The 22,685-nt window shown below is 35.8% G+C and overlaps 1 protein-coding gene across 6 annotated transcripts in view; it reads right to left on the bottom strand.

Moving 5' to 3' along the window:
- The window catches only part of LOC115443413 (voltage-dependent L-type calcium channel subunit beta-2), a 186,368-nt gene that overhangs the window by 56,216 nt on the left and 107,467 nt on the right, over positions 1–22,685 (bottom strand). For 5 of the 6 annotated variants that reach the window (XM_037441689.1, XM_037441687.1, XM_037441686.1 and 2 more), the window contains exon 3: positions 10,795–10,830. The exons of the other annotated variant lie outside the window; for it this stretch is intronic. In XM_037441689.1, coding sequence (XP_037297586.1) covers positions 10,795–10,830 — 36 coding nt within the window. The remainder of the gene's footprint in view (positions 1–10,794; positions 10,831–22,685) is intronic. 6 annotated transcript variants of the gene reach the window in all.

Consider the following 22,685-nt stretch of genomic DNA (forward strand, 5'->3'; position numbering starts at 1 on the left):
TCTCCAGTCATGTCGGATTGTCGTCTCACCGTACTATGAGAGTGAAGGAACAGAGAGTGCTTGTGTATTGCGCACACTTGTGCACGATAATATCACCTGCGTACCTGGCTCTGTTGAGATTGGCCGTCGACGCATTCATTCATTGTTTTAAGGAAATACTATTGTCTTTTTTGTCAACTGAATGGCGGGACGAACAAGCCACACCCCCGTAAGCGACAAGACTAACTAATAGTAGGAACACCTCCATAAATTTGTATAGTAATTAAGATTTGTTTCAAGTTACTACAATAACTGTGCTGTTTACCATCAGGAGTTTGATTACCCGGGCATTCAAAAACTATGTATAATGTTTCTTTTTAATACGTTCATTTGATATCACTTTTATATTACTGCAACATTTTTCATTCGTGTTCCGCTCTTATCGGTCATAGCGTGATGTTATATAGCCTGTAGTCTTTCTTGATAAATGGGCTATCGAACACAAAAAGAATTTTACATCATCATTACACATACATCATTACATTAGATCATCTTCTGCTTACCCTCTATAAAGATAGTTACGTACTAAATACTCTATTTGTAAGCGGTACCGGACGTATTAGAAGCTTCAACGCTGGCGGGTCATTCCGAATGTAATGACTAACCGAACTCAGTCTCTCTTGTTACAACAGGGACGGATTGAGGATGAAGGGGTTTCAGTGGGGGACAGTTAGGGAAACTGAATTTGTGTTAAATGTTTAAGTTTCACTTCAAGTTTTGATTAGATTTGTAATGCATTAAGTTACGATAGTTTGTTTTTAAAGTTTATTCACCCATCTTTTTAATATATTTTATATTGATTTCTTTGTTTACGCGAATGTCAGACATCGAAATAACACTAGTTTTCGGAATTTTTGTTTTTGTTTATTTTAACGTAATTATGTTTATATTAATTTCCTTATGGATATATTTATAGTGCCTAGAGCAGAAAGCCAATGAGAATTTAATATTTGATTTCTTTAGTTAAGCAATTTTGACACCCAACACATCCACAGGCCCACCCAAGGAGTTAACTCAACGATTTCAATAAATAAACACCGATAACCCTTTTATATTAACGTGATTAACTAATATTAACAAATAAATTTGTATTTTAATAGTTGATTGAGTTATGGGAAAAAATTATACAATATATAATGTAGTTGAGAAGATAATTCCAACACAGAAAGTAACAAGTCAACTTAGAAGCACAATCCATATCGCAAGGGAGACTGACCCCCACAAACACCAACTAAATCCAACCCAGTACACAGCCAAAAAATATTTTTAGTATAAAGTGAAAAGAGCAGGAAATTACAAGTGGATGAGTTGTGTGACAACTTTTATACGAGACATATGTGTACAGATGACCCGCCGGGGTGCGGGCAGGCGGGGGAGGGGCGGGGGCACGGGTCACAGACATCTTTATAGCTTCGTATTGAGATGATTGTTGTTTTTTGCTTAGATATAAATATATCACTTAATACCGTCTGTTGGTATTAAAATCTCTTCCGGAGTTAGGTGGGTGATTGTTGAAAATTCTTTGTGCAGTCTATGAATGTATATCGTAAATATAATTGAATTTTAAATGTTTGACATTATGTTCTTGTGAAGAATTATAGTTCAATAACAGATTGTAATAGTAATAGAAAATCTTACTTAAACACTAGATCATAGGAGTTTTATGAAATATAGAAAAATAGAAGAATAGAACACAGGAAAGGGATGTTTGGGCCCCTGCGGAAATCTTAAATCGGACTGCACTATTTATTAATTCGAAATTTAAAATCAAATTCGATAGAGATTTGATAATACAAAAGTATTTTCACAAATAGGATAATAGTAATTTAAAATAATCAGACCAAGACAAGATATTCAAATTAACAATTTTATAAGTACTAAAAATCCACAAACTGGTAATTCTAGTATACCAATAATATTTTCGCACGAGAAAATTGTTATTTTATAAACGAAACTATAAAAATTATATATGACATGCCGTGACATACAGCTGAACGTTATTACTTGTTAGAACGAGACGACGCTATACAACTGTTGGGTGTTAAAACGAGAAGGCGATATGTGTACGCAAGGTGGAGAAATTGGAACTTAACATCCTTTATGCGCAATTTGCATAATTTAACGTTTAACAATATTGTAGTGAATGGCGAAAACACGTCGAGAGTCATTGAGTTGTTTGTATGGGCGAGAGTATAATCCAATGTAGGCGACGCAGGGCAGAATAGGAAATATACCATTTCAACCGAATAGTGATACGGGCATATCTTGCTGAGTAACGTCTACCCATGATTGAGGAAGATACCAGACATATTAATAATATTGTTTTACTTGAACACAAACGTAGCGTGGGACGCCCTCTGGCCAGATGGCGGGACGACTCACAAAAGAGGGCCGGCAACGACTGGATGCATAAAGCAGCAGACCGGGCTCTGTGGCGTAGCTTGTGAGACGCCTATGTCCAGCAGTCGACTGCAACGGGCTGATGATGATGATGAGTTAAACACAATATTAAAACCTGCATATCATTTTGTATACGTGTGCTTAAGTTAAAGTTATGTTGTAAGGGGATAGGTAGATTCATAATAGTTTTTTCATAATTTAATTGTGATTTGACTGCCTCGGTGGTGAAGACATGTACAGGTACTACTGTAGTGCTCAAGTCTCGGGTTCGATGCCCGAGATGGGCAAAGTGATGTTGGGTATTTCTACTCAGTAACAATCCCGATTGTAATTGTGCCTGATTTGACGATAAACTCGCTCCCTATTATGAGACGGTATACATAAGGCAAAAAGTGGGCGTACCATTTGCATCTCTGCTTACCCTCGGGGACAAAAGGCTTGATTGATTGTATGAGAGTAATTTTTTTTTGCACCGCCTGGATTGCCATAACAATGCACTTAGCATGTAATATCTATGCTGCACTGTGAGCGCCTGCGCATCACCATGAACGTAGCCGTTAAATGTGTAAATTTGTGCGATTAATAACATGGGAAAACCCAAACTCAATGTAATTTCTAATATATTCCGAGAATTATGTATCGTAATAGTTCATTATTACCATTAGTAACAATTATGTCGATGATGTGCAAATCTCACAATCTGATTTTAATTATCTTTTCCAATCACTTCAGATCAAAGAATAAATTAAACGAAATAAGTTATTTGTGAGAATGTCATAGAAACTTATGATAAATTTTCCCGGCATAATAGGGGACCGGCCTATGCTTGATTTTGTACATTATTCTATATGTAATGGTTAATAATACGAAAAAGAAGCACTCCTGCGAAAACTGCATAACAATTGGTTAAAAAATGAGCGAGTAATTCATATTTAAAATATTGTAACGTGCAGAAGTGGGCGCGATGTGGGGATATCGCTACATCTCTTTCTTTCGCACGCGTCGTAATTCCCGATGACGTCACATGTGGATATTTCGTCTCTTTTCTGTTTCTTGTTAATTACCCCTTCCACCGAAATTCAAAGATTTATAACTTGTTGATTTTTTACCGGATTTTAATAATTCCTTCTGTTATAATTTATATTATGTAAATATTTGATAATAGTAAAGAACAAAAATGAGTCCGGTACCCTATTGTGTCGACTGTCGAGGGGTGATCAACTCTCGTTAGTCGATATTCTATTGGAACCCACTCCACTTACCATTAGGAGTGGGATCAACTTGCCGTGCCCAAAAATCTTTGTCAACTTATGGCAGTGGCATTTAAAATACTCCATAACATACATTTTGTTTGTTTATATTCTGACTAGCTCCCTTAGAATATCGCATAAACGCGATGTAAGTCGATGTCGTTTAATTTTGATGTTTGTGTTTGGACGAGAGAAATGCGGCAGTCACATGGTAATCGCTCAAACTAATCACAATAAAATATGTCGATTACGACGTACAATACATACGTAAGTCCTTTCCAGAGTTTCAGACTATCTCCATACCAAATATTATCGAAATCCGTTGGCTAGTTTTTTAGTTTATATCATCCAGACAGACAGGGGGCTCTATTCCTTTTTCATGGAACAACTTTGATAGCTGTATCTGTAAATAGGGGATTCTTGACTCTTCCACTTTTATAGTTATCATAGTTCGTTTAATATGTCCGACATTACAAAAATACAGATATGCCCCCGTAGACGCTATTGGGCTCCCTGACCTTTAAAGTTTTTTTTTTAAATGAACATAATTAAGGATTATTTTTTATCTTTCACATCTACGGTAAACAAAGCCATATGCCAAAAGCAATAGCACGAACCGGTAGCCTACAGCCAATTATCTCAATAATCAACGCCACGTTACGGTACATAATACACCTATATAACAATTTCACTTATTATTTATTCAATGTTTTGGTGAAAGAATCATCATCGCCTATCAGAATTGGATGATTGGGGAGCTTGACATCTTGGGAACTGCAGCATCACGGGAGATCATATTTTATAGTCTATTTACTGTTTGATAGCAGGCAGGAATTTGTGTCTTATAAGGCGATAGGCTCGCCCCCCATTAAGGTATGTAACAAGTGCCAAAAAGTAAATGCCTTGGTTGCATCTCTGCTTACTACTATGAGGATATAGGCGTAATTTTTTAATTGTTGCAGTGATGAAAAAAGATGATGTCTAAATTCTTGTACTTAAGGGTTAAACTAACATACAAATATTATACTTTATTACGCAGCAACTCAGTTGCAACAATTTTTAGTGCCCCTTCATTAATATTTTTTATAGCAGAAGGTAGGGAAAATGCGCCTACAACATCTAAACTGATTAAAGAATTATGTGTGCTTTTCTAACTTTTACCGAAAAATAGGGATTGGAAAAGATAGAAAGATGATGGCTATTTTTATTAAATATATTTATAAATTAACAAATATCGAGAAAAGAAAATGTGTTATGGTAAACGACACAACTTCATATAGGCAGTAACACCAGAAATATTGCAATGCTTTGGTCACCCTGAGACACTAGATGTTAACGTTTCCGATGTTGCCAGTGAATTACTTCCAATTTTAATTGAAAATTGTTTTAGAAGTGTTAACTCTTACTATCTTATAATATCCACTAATTACACTGAGTACAATATCCTTTAAATCGGACATAATAATTGTCAGCAGTAATTTAAGTAACAACGTCAGGGATTTTTAAATAGTGTGATGGTTCGGGATTGCCAAGATCCGTCACAAACCATCACCACAAGCTCCTAGACCACCTAGCATACAATTTCCAACGCAGACGACAGACGCAGCGTGTTTTAATTAAAATAAATTAACGCAAACGGCGTGCGTGCCGCGGATCCGTGTTCGACCGGCCTTGTGTAACAGTACTGTACGGAAATATACCGCCGGGAGACAGGAGTCCCAGTGGGAGCGATGGGAGATGCAGACAATAAACTTATGGACAATCTATCTGTCAATGTCAAACAGAATTGAAATATGAATTGTTGTATGGCATTGCAGTACACTCAACCTCAAACATCAGGTTATGACGAGACGAACAAGTAATTCGTCACGTTCTGATGGTAAATAGGGCTATTGCTCTTAAAGGGTACCAATATACCCAAAACTTTGAATTACTTGGGTCTGCATACCATTGACATAGCTAATGTTCAAAATCTTGCCTGAAGTCGATCTCTTTTAATGGAAGCAGTTCCGGGAAAATCTTGTTAGATAAATACCCAAAAGTGGGAATAATAGAATATTTAGAAATATCTTATCAAGAGTTAATGTCATTCGCTACGACAGAACCTTAACACGTGACAGATAAAAGTAATCAAAAAGAAATCACAAATCCAGTTTCTAGTCATTTGATGATTCCTAACATCTCGGAGACATATCCATCATGATGATACATCGATACTCCACATTAACGGGCCAAAGTAACAGTTTCGTATAATTTACTAATGGAAAAAATCGAAGTTCTCGATTTTCAGACATACGGTCGTAAACATTTAATCGATATCAAATGTGATTGTATTCGATTGTTCGTTTTGTAATAAATTTAATTCGTTCTATTTGTTATTTTGATCTGATTTTTTATATCTTGTGGATCACATATTTTATTTTTATGTTCATTGATTAAGTTTTTATAGAGACGAAATATTGTAGACAGTAATAAATTAGACTTAGGTACTGTATTCTAACAACGACTTATTCAAACTGTCAAAGTATTATGCTATATATAGGATTATGCATCCCGAGAAGTCCTGAGTTCTGTTTCCAGCAGAGGAAAAAATTGGATTTCTTTGATAAACATGAGCAAATTCTTTTTTATTTATTTTTTATCTTTATGTCCAAGCTTAGAGGCTATTAATCTACAAGATAATGCCAGCCTCATCGAATCCAAATTCAACAGAAAAGGAAACATTTTATGTGCTTTTTCCTGCTTACAAATTTGTAGATTTTAATAGAGTTCATTCTTTATTTTTGATATTTGATGATGTTGATAGTATCACAACTATCAATAGAGTAAGAAACATCATCAACTATGTGCACTTCTGTTTACCCTTTTGTATAAAATCATGTCCTTGCAACATAACTATTTTTTGTAGTAGGTTATCCAGCCTTTATGACTGCATCGGTGGCGTAGTTGTACTGCTTGCGCGGTACGGCAGCGCTCCGAGGTCCTGGGTTTGAATCCCGACTTGGACAGTGATATTTGTGTTTGTCTGCTCAGTATCAGCTCGGAGTCTGGAATTTGTGCCAGATATACTAAGTATTGCACAATTTTTTATTACTATTACACAAGATATTTTTTTTTGAGATACCGCTTTTGAGCTTAGCACGGCAGTATAGCGACAGGCTCTCCCCCTATTATGGGACGGAATACACTTGTTAAAAAGTGGGTGCCCTAGTTAGGCCTCTGCATACCCCTTCGGGGATAAATGCGAGATGTGTGTATGTTATCCAGCCAACAGTATTAGTCAACGAATATTCACGTTGAATAATTCTAGGTACGTAGAGGACTTTTAAACAAAGAGGTATTGGAAACGTTTGGAATCACAATCTCACTAACTACAACATAAATCAAATGTTGAAATAAAACTATTTTAGTTTTGCAGCCTGCACAGTCAGAGGGAAAGCGGAGGGACTAACTTCGGATGAAAATTTTATATTAATAACCGCGAAAAAAATCCAAAAAAATATTTCAATGTCTAACATTCATGTAAACATAAAAAAATAATATCAATAAAGTGCTCTATAAGCCCACACTGGGTAACGCAAAATTGTCTTAATAAAAAAAATACAGATTTAAAAAAAGAATCATTTGCAACGTGGATAAAAATTTAAAAACTTTTTTAATACAAGGTTTTTGAATGCTCTTTACAATTTATTTTTAAAAATACGAATGACGGTCACAGGTATTTTCCAAGTACTCCACAATTATTTCTGACTGGCGCCATTTAATTATTCTTTCGTGTACGAGTCATAGAATTCTGCGTATTTGTATTGCAATGCCAAACGTAATTCGTAAAAATATTTAAATAAAGCTGAATCGTCACTACGCGTGAGACATTACGACATCCGCTACACATTACCATGTTTTGAAAAGTACAGTCCGCACAAAAGTAATTGAATAAATTCAAAACTTCAAACTCTACACATAATGTTTATATGACAATCAAATCTTCTTTGTTTCATTCATAATTTCACGGCAGATGCCAGCATGGCAAAGTAACGTCACTGCACCTGATGGTAAGTGGAGTGTTGATGGTAATTGTGTCGATTACCCCACGGTAGTCGACACAATTATGGCGGCCTGTTGGAACCGGATAGACACAGGCTGATCCCGAAACTCGACACACTTACGCGGGCCACTATGGCGGGTTTTAACACCTTGTGAACGGTGGTCGCTATGCGGGCGGATATAAAATATATCCTACCATCAGCAAAATAAAGCATTCGAATAGTAAATGTCATCAATACTAGTTTATTTACTAAATATACTCGACCTTATTAAATATCAATCAAAGTCTGACATTATGATAATTGCCACAAATCTAATTATATTAATTAAAAGATTTATCAAAATATCACACCAGAATGAATTAATAGTTTATAATGAGTTATTGATTATGCGTTCAAATATCATCTTGTCTATGAATTTTAGTGCATATACAATAATGCATTTACCGAGTTACCTATTTTATCGTTTTTCATTTTGTTATTTTTATAACATTTTAATATGTTGACTATATTTAGAGATACTGTTAGTAATTTTACATAAAACCAATAATAAATCCTATTTAGTAGTGGCGCAGGGTCCATGTATACAGATTCCTGTCGGTTTCCTTTCGCAATATATGATAAAACTAATTATCATTAGAAAGATTTGTAGACCACATTTATGCATAGTAAGGACTGCTATAAGTATATATGATGTCGGGTTTTCCTTCGTAAAATTTCTCTCTTCGCCACTGATACTTTGAAATTGTTGTTATATGTAGAGATAGTTAGTTTTGTTTGGTTTTCCACGGCGCTCGCCATCCTGAGACGTGCGATGTTAAGTCTCATTATGTCCAGTAGTTACACTGGCTACAATTTCCTTCAAACCGGAACACAACAGTGACTACACACTGCTGCTTGGCGGCAGAAATAGCCATTGCGGTGGTACCTACCCAGGCAGCCTCTCACTTATGAGAGACCTACCACCAGTAAAATTAAAACGACGGCGTTTTATAAATTTATTAATTTATATGTCAGTAATTAATTTAAATAATGTTCGTTTGATAAATTATTTATATTTACCATTTCATTAATATAATCATAATCTTTAATTACTGGTGTTCTTTGCACAAGGCTCGCAGGCCTGTGTCGCATAGATCTATGAGATGTATTTATTTTTTCATATAGCTACGTACCTAATTCTAAGAATTCATTCTTGCTATCTATACTATTATATAAAGCTGAAGAGTTTGTTTGTTTGTTTGTTTGTTTGTTTGTTTGTTTGTTTGTTTGTTTGTTTGTTTGTTTGAACGCGCTAATCTCAGGAACTACCGGTCCAAACTGAAAAATTCTTTTTGCGTTGGATAGCCCTTTGTTCGTGGAGTGCTATAGGCTATATATCATCACGCTATACCCAATAGGAGCGGGGCAGTAATGGCTAATCTCAGGAACTACCGGTCCAAACTGAAAAATTATTTTTGCGTTGGATAGCCCTTTGTTCGTGGAGTGCTATAGGCTATATATCATCACGCTATACCCAATAGGAGCGGGGCAGTAATGGCTAATCTCAGGAACTATCGGTCAAAACTGAAAAATTCTTTTTACGTTGGATAGCCCTTTGTTCGTGGAGTGCTATAGACTATATATCATCACGCTATACCCAATAGGAGCGGGGCAGTAATGGCTAATCTCAGGAACTACCGGTCCAAACTGAAAAATTATTTTTGCGTTGGATAGCCCTTTGTTCGTGGAGTGCTATAGGCTATATATCATCACGCTATACCCAATAGGAGCGGAGCAGTAATATCTAATCTCAGGAACTACCGATTCGAACTGAAAAATATTTTTGTGTTGAATAGTCCTTTGTTTGTGGAGTGCTCAAAGTGATATATCATCACGCTATGACCAATAGGAGCGGAGCAGTAATGTCTAATCTCAGGAACTACCGGTTTCAACTGAAAAATTCGTTTTGTGTTGGATAGCCCTTTATTTGTGGAGTGCTATAGGCTATATATCATCACGCTATGACCAATAGGAGCGAAGCAGTAATGGCTAATCTCAGGAACTACCGGTTTGAACTGAAAAAATCTTTTTGTGTTGGATAGCCCTTTGTTCCTGGAGTGCTATAGGCTATATATCATCACGCTATGACCAATAGGAGCGGAACAGTAATGAAACATGTTGCAAATCGAGGAAAAATTATTAGTTTTGAGAACTTCCGTTGCGTGCGCTGCGTAAACGGTTAAAGTTATGCAACAATGATGTATGACGGGATTGTTCCTCTTAAAAGTTCTAAAAAATATTATAAAACAAAAGTCCCCCGCTGCATCTGTCTGCCTGAACGTGGTAAACTCAAAAACTACCCAACGTATTAAGATGAAATTTGGTATGGAGACAGTTTGAGACCCTGGGAAGAACATAGGCTCCCGGGAAACTACTACTTTTATAACGGAAAACTTTAGCCTGAAAAACTTTATAACGCGGGCGGAGCCGCGGGCAAAAGCTAGTTGTATAATATTCATAATTTACAGGTTTGCTATTCTTTCTATATTGGTCGTTAAAATAATACTTGTTAGTGATATTTGTTCGAATTTAGATTTCTTTTTAACGACATATAAACAATAAATCGCTTTAAGGATTAGGTCACAATTAATTATTTGTTATTTTAGTCAATATATTGTTTCTTTTTTTGTATAAAATTTTTTGCAAGTCTCATAATATTATTTTCTATTTCTGTTTAAAAATAATGTCAAGAAATAATTTTTCATAAGTTCAATTACAATTTGTCTTCTAACCATTTTTATATCACCTACCATAAATTACCGCTGTAATACTGCCCTGTAATACAAAAATACAGACCTCAATCCGCCGACTTCGCTCAAGCTAATAACATTGATAAACACCGCACAACATACATGCCAATGAACATGATCGCATCGCGTCTACGGTATACCATGCACCATCTTACCCCAAAAAAAACATCAAAAAACAAAAATACGCAGGATATTATTTGTTTCACTGGCTAAGCAATGATCATGAGGGATGAGTATGCTCTCAAATACCAATTCTGATACTCGACTTACCTTTGACGATATAAGTGTCAATGTAGGCGACGATTCCTGTGAAACAAACAATCCTGCTTTAATTGTTTTTTTTTTTTGTTAAAATAAAACATTGAAAGGAGGTTCGTTATGTCTACCTCATCAGACATTTAAAAAGAAAAATAAATAAAAAGTTCGAAATACAAACAACGCTTCGTTCGGAAACCGCGCGATGTCATGTGCATGACAGGTGTCATTGTGCGAACCGGCAGTGTGGCCAACATAACTGCACGAACTGTCACATATGTACTAAAAATAGACTTAATTATATAAATGGCAGTACGGCTTTGTACCTTTGCCTGTTCGAATGAACCACTTAATTAAATATAATTGTTTTTTTCTGTCAGCCTTTCCTTTTTATGGGTTGATTAATGGGTCATTTTGATACTAAAATATTTTTAGATCTAAGCGTTCCTTAGATAGCACGTTATGATTAACGTTTTAACCAATCCCTTATAATTATTTGGCTATAGCATGTCGACTTTGCTGGACCAGTGCGGGTTCGCCGTAACGTCTTTTCTTTTGAAGTATAACAATGACCCTTAAGATTGGTTTAGCGTTTGACAGTGTCGGATTCAGCACAACGAGTTTGGCAAATGTTGGATCCAACACTACTCTCTATATATAATAATACTTAATAATACGTATCCTTCATATTAAACTCATAAAATTTACCTCGTACAATAATATAGCTGTAATTACTCCAAATAAACGAGCTAGCATGACTCGCATGAGCAATACGTATGAGTCAATGAGCTTTTCCACGAATAAAGCTTTATAAAAATGTGTCCAGCAGGAAAGAGCGCACGACACACGTCATCTCATTCCCGGGAACATTGTTTTAATGAGACAGGTGCAAATTCGGAAAATACAAAGAATATTGAATTAATAAATAGTCTTTTAGGTTCATATTTCAGTACCTAATACCGACTGTAAATTCTTTTCTTTGGTCGTAAAAGCTGAACTGCATATAAGGGTTAAAAATAGTTAAAAGACTAAATAATCCATATATTATGTTACTTCGTAGGGGTCAACAGAGTCTTACTTGATCCATCCATCATTTGCCGAGCGGATTTCTATCCTATGCATCTTGCATAAACCACAGACAATTTCGCCATTATTTTGAAATCGACTAGCGCAGAATTGAGTAACATATAAATAGACCCCTTGATATTCACCGATTTTAGTTACACTCGACTGAGTTAATGTAAAAACAAGACTAACTTCGCTTCATTAGACATACATGTAACCTATAAAAAACAGTAGATCGCGAACTGCAATTGGAATTTCACCGTCGAAGGATTCTGGTATTGTGAAATGGCGAATTGGTCCTTATTCAAGTGTAAGTTTAGATATAGGTATTGGATACTCAGTGATAATTATAGTTTCACTATAAAACTGTGTATAAAATATACACACAGACGTCACGCATTTATCCCGAAAGGGATATGCAATGGCGCAACCAGCGCATCCATTTTTCGCTAAATGTATCCCGTCCCTTGATGTGATAGCCTGTTGCCATATCGGGCACAAATTCCAGACTCTGGGCTGATACTGATCAGAAAGACCCAAATATCTCTTTGCCCGACCAAGGAACCGAACCTCAGACCTCAAAGCGCTGCCATACCGTGCATGCAGTACAACTACGCCACTGAGGCAGTCATATATAGTACATGAGAAACATAATATAACCTTTAGGTTGTGGTAAGCTAATTGTATCAGGCCAGATAGTGACCACCGTACACAAGGTGTTAATACCCGCAATAGTAGTCGACGTAAGTATGTCGCATTCAGAGATCAGCCTGTATATATCGCTTGAAACAGGCCGGCATAATTGTTAGACTGGAGAGGGCTAATCATCTCTTACCCAGAACATCTCCACTCCGCTTACGCATCGGGTGTAGTGTAACTTTGATATGGTCGTATGGATTTCTAAATTCTGCATCAATTGTGATCTATTTGTATTATATTATGACAATATTAATTCCAGACCCGATTTACGTGTTACTAACATATTTTTCCCGCTCTAAAAATCGAATCCAAGAACTGTTATATATATACACACATATGTGTATATATGTATTTATATCCACCACTAAACCAATGACGTGGCACAAACGTTTACACTTTTTGTTTTAAAATCTCAATTATTGTTTACAGATAAAATTTAACAAAAACAAAGGCGAAAAAACGTACAGCCAATCGTAATTACACCAAAACATAAACGTCTAAGTTTATTACATCGGCAATTATACGTATCGATGTGCGTTCGGTATGTTTGAAAAAATATAACAAAAACAAAGCATTTGGAATTAGCCGACATCTGCAATTACTGTACTTGACGGGGCGAATTTACTTGTCCTCGGGGCTCTTAGATTGTTAGTAAAGAAATCCTAGTATCACGGAGGTCTAGATTACTATTTGAATTCTTCTACTTCCCCACTAAAGTGTCGTCGAAATGGTTCAAAAACTGATATTAAACGGCACGTCATATTACTAAAAAAGTGCATGATTTAGTAACATTGGACAGATAAGATCTAGAACCCGATTTAATTTCAAAATGGCAGGTTTACATTTTGTTTTTGCATAGACAATTTACGCTATTTTAAATTGTTCTCTCTTGGGAGACAGACAGGTGGTTCATGGTGATAACGCCTTGCAAACCCATAAAAAAATGCAAAATAACCTGAACTCGCCTGCTATTATCCTGAGGATAGATAATAATTCTATGGTTTACATTGTTTTACCAATGATTGTGCCACAAACTTAAAAAGAATACGACTTGAGTAACTACCTACTGTTGAATTCGTTTAAAAAATACAACGCAACAGTTTTTGCATGCAAGGTTATTACTTTTTCCCTATCAAAAACTACAACATTCATATATTGATAGGATGTTAAAGAAGCTACACAATGCAAAACTTATCGAAATGTTTCTTTCAAGGATTAACCGATATTAGAAAATAAATTCAGTAAGATTGCATTATTCGATGGATCGAAGCGTATATTTGTAGTGTCGCATATATATCAAGCCAGGATAAAACGAAAATGGCCAGTAACAATACCAAAAAAACAACACATATTACATCTAATACATCTATTGCAAAAACAATACCCAACAGCTCGCACGAAGCACCTTGCCAAAAGAAAAAAAAACCCAAGCAAAAAACACAAGTAAACCCAAAACTCTTCCTCCCTATATTATCCTGTCATGCTCACCTATAAAATGCAATTGGTTTTTTAAAATTCAAACTCGAAATTGGAAGTCGTTAGAGTAACATCAAAAATATCCAATCCAAAAGCAACCTTAATACATTTAATTAAAGTTTGAACTTCAGCGATAATGTTTTGTTTTGGTGTCGGGTTGCGCGGACAATAGGCGCACGCGCATGTACCTGCGCAAGGTGACCCGCCGTTGAAGGGCACGAGCCCTGCCCCTCCCACCGTCGCGTTCCCCCGCGCGTCCTGGCTGGGTCCCGTGGGTTCTACATTCGCATGCATTGCCTGACACGCCATTACTGAAATGAGCGTTATGATTTCGCTCATAGGGATTGCGGGATTATGTCGATAGTTTGTAATTTTTACCTTTTTATAAAGCTTTAAGAAAAAGTATCATTCGTGTAAATAAGTCTTTCTCGATCACTTTTCCTTCCACGCTTTATTGCCCTCCACTACGGAGTCGGCACATAAAATATGCACCCAACTTGAAGAAATCCACACCAATTTTTCCAAGTGTATAAAACTCAGAACCTCATCATCCATAGCTTATTTACTCTGCAACTAGACCAACGAGACGATAAATTAAATCTAGGTCAATATCACCGCTCTATTTGTTTCTGCCAATAATCAATGCGCAAGCAATGTTATGTTCCAGTTTGGAGTACATTGTAGTCTGAACCTTTGGATCGTAGTGATATATACGCCGGAATTTACATCCTCGAACCATGTCAGTTTTAAAAGGATTCTAGTACCTCCAGATGAAAATGATGTAATGAAGAAAGGTAGACGACAAAACATACATGCTGATGTGCCTAACAGGTAGGTAAGAGAAGAAGAAGAGAGTACTTTTCTCCCAACAACTGATGAAATATATAAATATAACCTTGACAAAACTTATGCAATGCTGAGTCATGAGTACTTGTTTCTTCCGATTGTCTAAACTTGTAGGTTAAGTGTTTTTGCGCGGTGACGTGAGCGCGATCTCGTGTTACACGTTTGTGGTATCAAGATTTAATAAAAAAATGATTTCTTTATGTAATGATTTGACCTCACAGTAAGAATTTTTAATTTTTGCAACCTTGGAGAAGTTGTTGCATCTTTTGATGTAGGCTAAAATTAAATATAAGGAAGTGTGCATTTTTAATGTCTGATGTATAAACTATTTGGGTTATGACAACTGTATATTATATGATTATTTTTAATAGAAGCAAATGGATTTTGGCATATAGAAACTTGATTGTTTTCGCAGGTTAAGGAAATCTCGAATAATTTCGTTTTATTTTTACCTTACTCCTGTGTGGCCAATGAGATAATCAGAGGTGTATTGAATACTATGCTGTTATAATAGTTCCCTGAGCTCAGTTTATAACCTGCATACAGTAGCTCAGGGATAGTTTCTAATACTGCATTGCAAGAGCTCAATGCAATCTTTCCAAATAATATTCATAAGATCAATGAAATTCCTCAAACAAAAACAATTCCCCGAATCCGAAATCACATGAAGATCTAACGGCTCATACCACGGAATTCTAAATAGAACTGACCCGTTTTTTTTTTGTCTAATTAACAGCATTGGTCGCGTTCAATTACAAGTTCAATCTGTATATAGCTCCAGCGCCAGACGATCACGCCCCTTGATTTGTCTTCATATCTCCAAATGTTAATTGGCCACACAAGCTTTTTGTCTTTGGTTTACTGTGTCGATACATTATTCTTTGTATTGCCTGTAGTTATATTATCTTAATCTAATACTGGTTAACTAGGTGCTGCTCGCGACTTTAACTCTTTAAATATCCGTTTCCCTAGGACCAAATTACAGGGATAAAAAGTAGCCTATGTGTGAATCCAGGACATCCATCTGCCAAATTTCAGATAAATCCTTTTAGCTGTTTCTACGTTTACTTCTCACAAACATCCAAACATTTTCCCATTCATAATATTGATAAGAGTCGAAAGTAAGATTTGAGGTAGATCAATTTCTTTCTCTATCCATAGTTATTTGTCCAAATTCACTTTCTTTTCATTCATATCTTCACATATTCATTCACCTCCTCTAAAGTATTCATGTTCATACAAATATTTCAGTATTCCATTCCACTAGTAAACAATTCCAGCAGTCAAACCTCGACATCGACCGCGTGCCGTCACTACATTTCGCCAAAACGCTGAACTGTCAAGCGGCGCTGCAAGCGACAGGTGTTGTTCCGACATTAGCCTGCGCCAATCAACCCCAAATTGTTTTATATACTAGCCTTTAACGCGACTTCACTCAACAAGATTGAGTTTTAAAATTAACTCCAGCTTTAAACATTTTTTAAATATTAATCTTGATTTTTAGAAGGCGTTCAAGAATATCATGATGGTTAAGATCAAGTTACAGTACCCTAACATAGACCGGGACAATGCCAGGCAGTACGAATGAGTATAAAATACAATCAGTGTTCCCCTTCTGCTTCTCAAATGACTTGCAGTATGCAAGGAAGTCACAAAACAGTGTTTAATTAAACCATTGATTTACCAAGTTTAATGATAATGAGAAAGATTATGGAATTTCCAAAATAATTTAAAAGAAATCGAGCACGGCACAGAATAATCTGAATATTAAGTTAATAAATGAGAGTCATGCAAGAAACAATCGATAAAAAGCTAACTTCTTGATTTTAAAAACATTAAACTTGTACAGGATTGCTGTTCCTGCTAAGACAACAGGCTCGTTCGATAATACAACTTAAAATTAAACATCTCAGCGAATGTTAGTCCGCTAGATACTCCACTACCTATACCTTGAAAAGCAACGTGAACTTATTTAGCAACCGCGTGAACTCTAATTTCACTCCACTACCCCAATTTCAAAACCTCTATGACAATAATAGCAAGTCACATCCAACTTGATACTATTGTCGTTTAATGAGGAAAACCAAACTGACAAGTGCGAATGCGGCCGGGGGGCGTGGGGGCGCTAGGGGGCGTCGGTGGGGGGCAAGTGGGGGACACCACTGACCCAGTTAAAGCGTCGATGGTCGCTTCCGCAGCACCGCCCTTCACTCAACGTGGACTATTTAGGTTTTTGTTTTATGTTGCACTAGTTTTAGCTGGTGGTTTTACTTGTCTTTTGTTACGCAAGATGTGCTGGTCTCTTGTTTTAATACCTCATTGATTAGATGGACTGTTTACTCATCTGATTGTAAGCGCCATCTTTGTTTATGAACAGATAGAAACCACTAGACGAATTCCAGGTGTGTTTCAGTATGAAAAGTAGGAAAACCACTGAATTTCGGGTGTGTTTAAGTAGTAATATAGTTTCATTTCTGATTTTAAATCAATTATGGATTCACTGCTGCACTCACCATCTCTATTACTAAGAGGGTTGGTAGTCTTACTTCACCTTCGATATACTTAGTATGTTTCGTCACGATGAACATTGCCTAGTGAAATATAAAGTTTCGTTTTATTATTTCTTTTTTTGGTTTTCTTTGTATTTGTTTTAATATTTATTTTTGTTGTGTTGTAAGTTGTGATTGTGAATAATAAATCGTTTCGCTTTCTTGATTTCTAAATCTGTGAGACTCAACACTTACCATTTCAAGTCTATGAATTTATTTACATGTGAGGCCATAATAAAAGATCGCTCTGAAGTGCGATATCAGCTGAAACGCTGTCAAAGGCGGCAATTAAAGTCAGCATCTTAAGATCGTCTCTAATTATCAATTTAAATTTCTGTATTATTATTTATTTGTGTTAGAATTTTATTGTTTTTTTTCCAATTTAATTTTATTCAAATTTATGTTCTACAATTTAGATGGTATATGGTTTGTCCTATTAAACTTTGTTTTTGATGTCCACGATACAGGCATAACCTACTGTGGACATCGTTGCTAATTGGTATAAGTTGTGTAACTTTTTGGAAAATAAATTTATTTCCTTATTTCTTTCTTACTTTATTTCTTTAATTAATAAACACATATCAATACCATCTAAAATGATATCTTAAGGCACAGAATATAAGGGATTTGACAGCTGAGCTATGCTTATTAAATAACGCCAATTGAGCTGAGAACAAGCTCCTAAATAACAACTTAAGCTTTGTTCATTAAATTATCAATACATTAAATGACTACTTGAGATCTTACTCAAAGATTAGATTTTTTGTGTTTTTTTAGGTTATTTTTTTAAAAAGGCCATTGGGCTGGCAAATTGTTTGTTAAAAAAACGAGGCAGTTTGATTTGTTGAGGTCACGCGTAATTATTAGTACGTGATGTATGAACTCATAATTGCACGTTTAGATAACAAGTGGTACAAGTTAATTGTTCCAAAGGTTATTTGGAGATTCGTAAAAAATATATATAGTTTGAGCTTGTGTCCAGTAGACATATTTATAATCCTCGTCGAAAAAAGAGAGATGTTTTACATGAGTGCCGAAATTGGGTAAAATGGGTTGTTAAATTAAAGGTTATTTTTATTCGTGCATGGCAAAGTGCTGGTAATTGGAATGGGGTTTAATAGTGTCGACTGATGAGAAATGATTACCCCTCGACAGTCGACGCGATTATGCCGGCCTGCTGGAACCGGATGTACTGACTGATCCCAGAAAGCGACAAACTTACGTGGGCCGCTATGGGGGGTTTCAATACTTTGTTTACGGTGGTCGCAATCCGCGTGGATATAATATATATCGTAACACTAGCAAATAAAATTATAAGCCATAAAATGTTATTTCAATTATTTAGATAGTTATTTCGACTCTACAATTTGGAAAATAGTTTTAAGTACAGAAGAACGCGAGCGAATAGTCTTGCACTTTTTAAAATTGACTTACTATTTGAAGAAATTATATATAACTATGTTAACCTACGTGTGTGTAGAACGGACTGCCGTGACGATTGCCGTAGGTTCAAATCTCAAGTGCTCACATCTCTGACTTTTCCAAAATTATGTGTGTATTCTTTGCGAATTATCGCTTTCTTTAACGGTGAAGGAAAACATCGCGAGGCAACCTACATATCTGAGAAGTTCTCTATAGGAATTTAAAGGGTGTGTAAAGTCTATCGATCCGCACTAGGCCCGCGTGGTGGATTCAGTGGTGAAGGCCTAACCATTCTCAGTAGTAGAGGAGGCCCGTTCCCAGTGGGTCAGTATATAATACAGGGCTTATATTATTATATATTATACCTATATATAACCACAGTTTAATTGAATATAATAATTGCTCATATTAGGTAATGTATGTAAAATAAATTTGTTTATGAATGTTGTTAATTGAATATAATCATTTATGATCTTATTTTAAAATCATCCAAATTTATGTACGCAAACACAGTTTTATACTACCAAAACTAATTAAAAACAATAACGAAAGCTCTAAAGCTTGCCTCACAGATCCTGCGCGCAATTTGTACTGTTCACCCTCCCACCTCTTCCCCTACAAGTTCCATCAATCGTAAAAGTTATCCTGTTAAAATGTTTACTGCGTTTAAACTTACGTACTGAGAATGGTTTTGAATAGTTTTCTTAATGTTAAAGCTACATAAGAATATAAGAAAGCTTCATAGATGTAGAGATGTATAACTAAGCATATCTATGGTCGGTACAAAGAGTAAAAAAAAATATTACTGTCTTCGTTAATTTTGTTTTTATGTGTGTCGTGCTCCGGGATCAGCCAGTGTATATCTGGTTTCTGGCCGGCATAATTGTGTCGACTGTCGAGAGATAATCATCTCTCGTCAGTCGGCATTATATTGGACTCCACTCCACTTAACATAAGATGCAGTGGAGTTACTTTCTCGTTCCCACATAAAAAAAACATAGTTTGTAGCTTTTCTAAAATTTAAAATCGCTGTGTAATAATAATATTAATAATTGTAATTAACACCTTATTAGTTTTAGGCCTGCAGCACCAGAGTAAAGTTCTATACAGTCTTACTTATAAACTCATCTTATGTTTTAACAATTGCTTTGCCACCGATTACCAAAAAATTTACTTATAAACTTGTTTTAGCGTTAAGAAGTATTAAGCATTGCTTTAATAGCTGATAAAAACATCCCCGGTGATTAAAAGTTTAAGAGCAGATTAGTCAAAACGTAACTATGCGAATATTTTATAATTAATACTTATCAAGTCTAAGATAAAATTACGCTGACTTCTCCATCGCTTTCTATCTCTTTCTTTTTTCTACATATTTATACACAGGTATATCTCTCTCCTATACCTATTCTAATTTCATAACTCCAGTTTTTAACCAATTCAAACCCCAAAATCTAGATTGTAGATTCCAAGTTCGCGTACAGTGCACCGTTCCCAAAATCGTACACTGGTTGCCGGCACATAACGGCGGGCCGCGCCTTGCCAAGGACGCCCGGCCCTCAATGTGACCTAATGCGCTACATCCCACCACAGGGACGCATCCAGGGGAGAATATCAAGGAAATGTGAAAAGGGGGAAAACAAACTATAGCAAAATAATTATTATCTTGATGTGAGATATTAATCGCCAACCCTCAATGTGACCTAATGCGCTACATTGCACCACAAGGACGAATCCAGGAAATATCATGGAAGCATTTCATGAAAAGGGGGAATATAAAAAATACAACATAATTGCTATCAGCATATGAGATATCAAATGTATTTATGCGAATCCTTTACTGTATATGCCATTTACAAGGAAAGCAACGTACTCGTCTCATCTTTGATTACAGAAAAACTTTAGAGTCATGAAATTTAGACACTGGAAATAATTTCAAACGTAACCAGTTAAACCTTTTAAGTTGTTATCACAGCTATAACCACGAAGCCTGCAAAAAAGTCTTCGAAATGTCGGGAGAAAATTATAATATTAAAACCGCGATAAAATCCGTAAAATATTTTAAAGAAATTTCTCATGTTAGACTACAGGTCAAGTTATGAAATGATAAACAAATGCCTCAAAATGTTACTATCTCCGCACTACAATAGCACCTGCAAGGACAGCACACAAAGAAGCCGACAAACTTTCGACAAACGAACGACGGGCGCCGTCATTATGCCGGCGTGCTAAATTGTTTCTTCACGGTTCGTTCGAACCTGGCTCAAAGGTGGGAATTAATGTACTTGTTATCTTTTCTTATCTGTACTGATAATAATTAAATAGGTCTTTTGAATAAAAATATACTATCGGAGACTGCATATGGCATTTTAAAAAATAATAATTCTTTGCTTTCATGTCACATCGTTTAAAATTCAGAAGACTTACCTACTAGGTCAAACTACCCGTGACCGGAAATCCGTCTCGTAAAACATTATAATTATGTGAAATATTTGAATTTAAAAATTATAATTCTAGAACATCAATTCAAAAAAGTTATTCCAATTTCAAAAATGTTCAGACCTACTTAGTTTAAGGCCCCGGATCGCCTCCCTGAGTGCGTATTAGTAGCCACCGGGAATCGTACGCGGCAACACAATGGGTCTATTGATGCGGTTTTGTTTAAAGTTAGTTACTTTTTAATGCTATTTAATGGTTTGCACAGGTTGTAATTATGTTATAAAAATTTGGAAACATGATGCATTAAATATTTTTTAAATTAACGATTAATATTATTAGTAGTCACATGAATGGTAACTACACAAAAAGGTGGTTTTTAATATATATCAAAACAATTTTAGAATAATAAAAAAAAGGATAATCTATCAGTATTTTATTTAAATTAGATTTACCACCTGCCTTATACTTAATCGACCTTAAACTTTAAAACCTGCAAGAACATCACAATTTTATAAGTATTCTAAATCTAAATATCATACAATACGGACGGAAGTTTAAAAAAACCCATTGACATTACCATAAACAATGTAACCTACACGTCGGCACTCCTTAAACCGCGCAACGACGCTGGTATTAAAAAAATCTCTACAAACTGAGAGAATTTATTCTGGCACAAAACGTACACCGAAGGTCAGCGGCTCACAAAAAACGGGCGCATCGGATGCAATATAAAGCAATATGTAACGCTGCAAGCAATCCCATATAATCCCCATTAGTGTACTTCGCGAAGAACCCTCGTCTCGCCCGTCTCACTTGCACGCGCACAAAAAACGCGGTACCTAACACGCGAGACGCGCAATCCCACACATTCCTTATATTCAGAATTACACTGTGTCCTTAATGGAAAACACCAAACTCATTCTTATTTCAAACAGCTTAAGGAGTTATTTGAAAATGTTATTTTTTTAAACGCCAAGTGCGAAGGGTCCCGGCAATTCGGCCAGTCTTAATATAAATAACAATAACAAGTCCGCCCGTTCGATATTTAAAGACGTTTTAAAAACGAACCTCTTTGACAGATGAGGCTGTACGCCTCGTTGTCTTCGCTCGGTATTTTGTGGGTCTTCATTGTCTTGTGATTGCGTCACTGGCGGATTTCGGCAAACAAATGTTTATATAACATTATTAGATATAATAAGATTTTTAGTGGATTATTGGTTTGGATTATCGGATAATCTTTTGGTTTCTAAAGCTAGAATACAATACGAAACTAGTTTACGTAAAAAACAAAAAAATATCATAGTAGAGACAGTTATAATACGCTATTACATGGCTACATTTAAAATTACTAGCAACAGTAGTCTAGCTCTCATCATTAGTTATGGTACACTGTATTGGTTATTTAATATTATA

The sequence above is a fragment of the Manduca sexta genome, chromosome 23, assembly GCF_014839805.1.
Source record: "Manduca sexta isolate Smith_Timp_Sample1 chromosome 23, JHU_Msex_v1.0, whole genome shotgun sequence".
In the NCBI taxonomy this organism is placed as follows: domain Eukaryota; kingdom Metazoa; phylum Arthropoda; class Insecta; order Lepidoptera; family Sphingidae; genus Manduca; species Manduca sexta.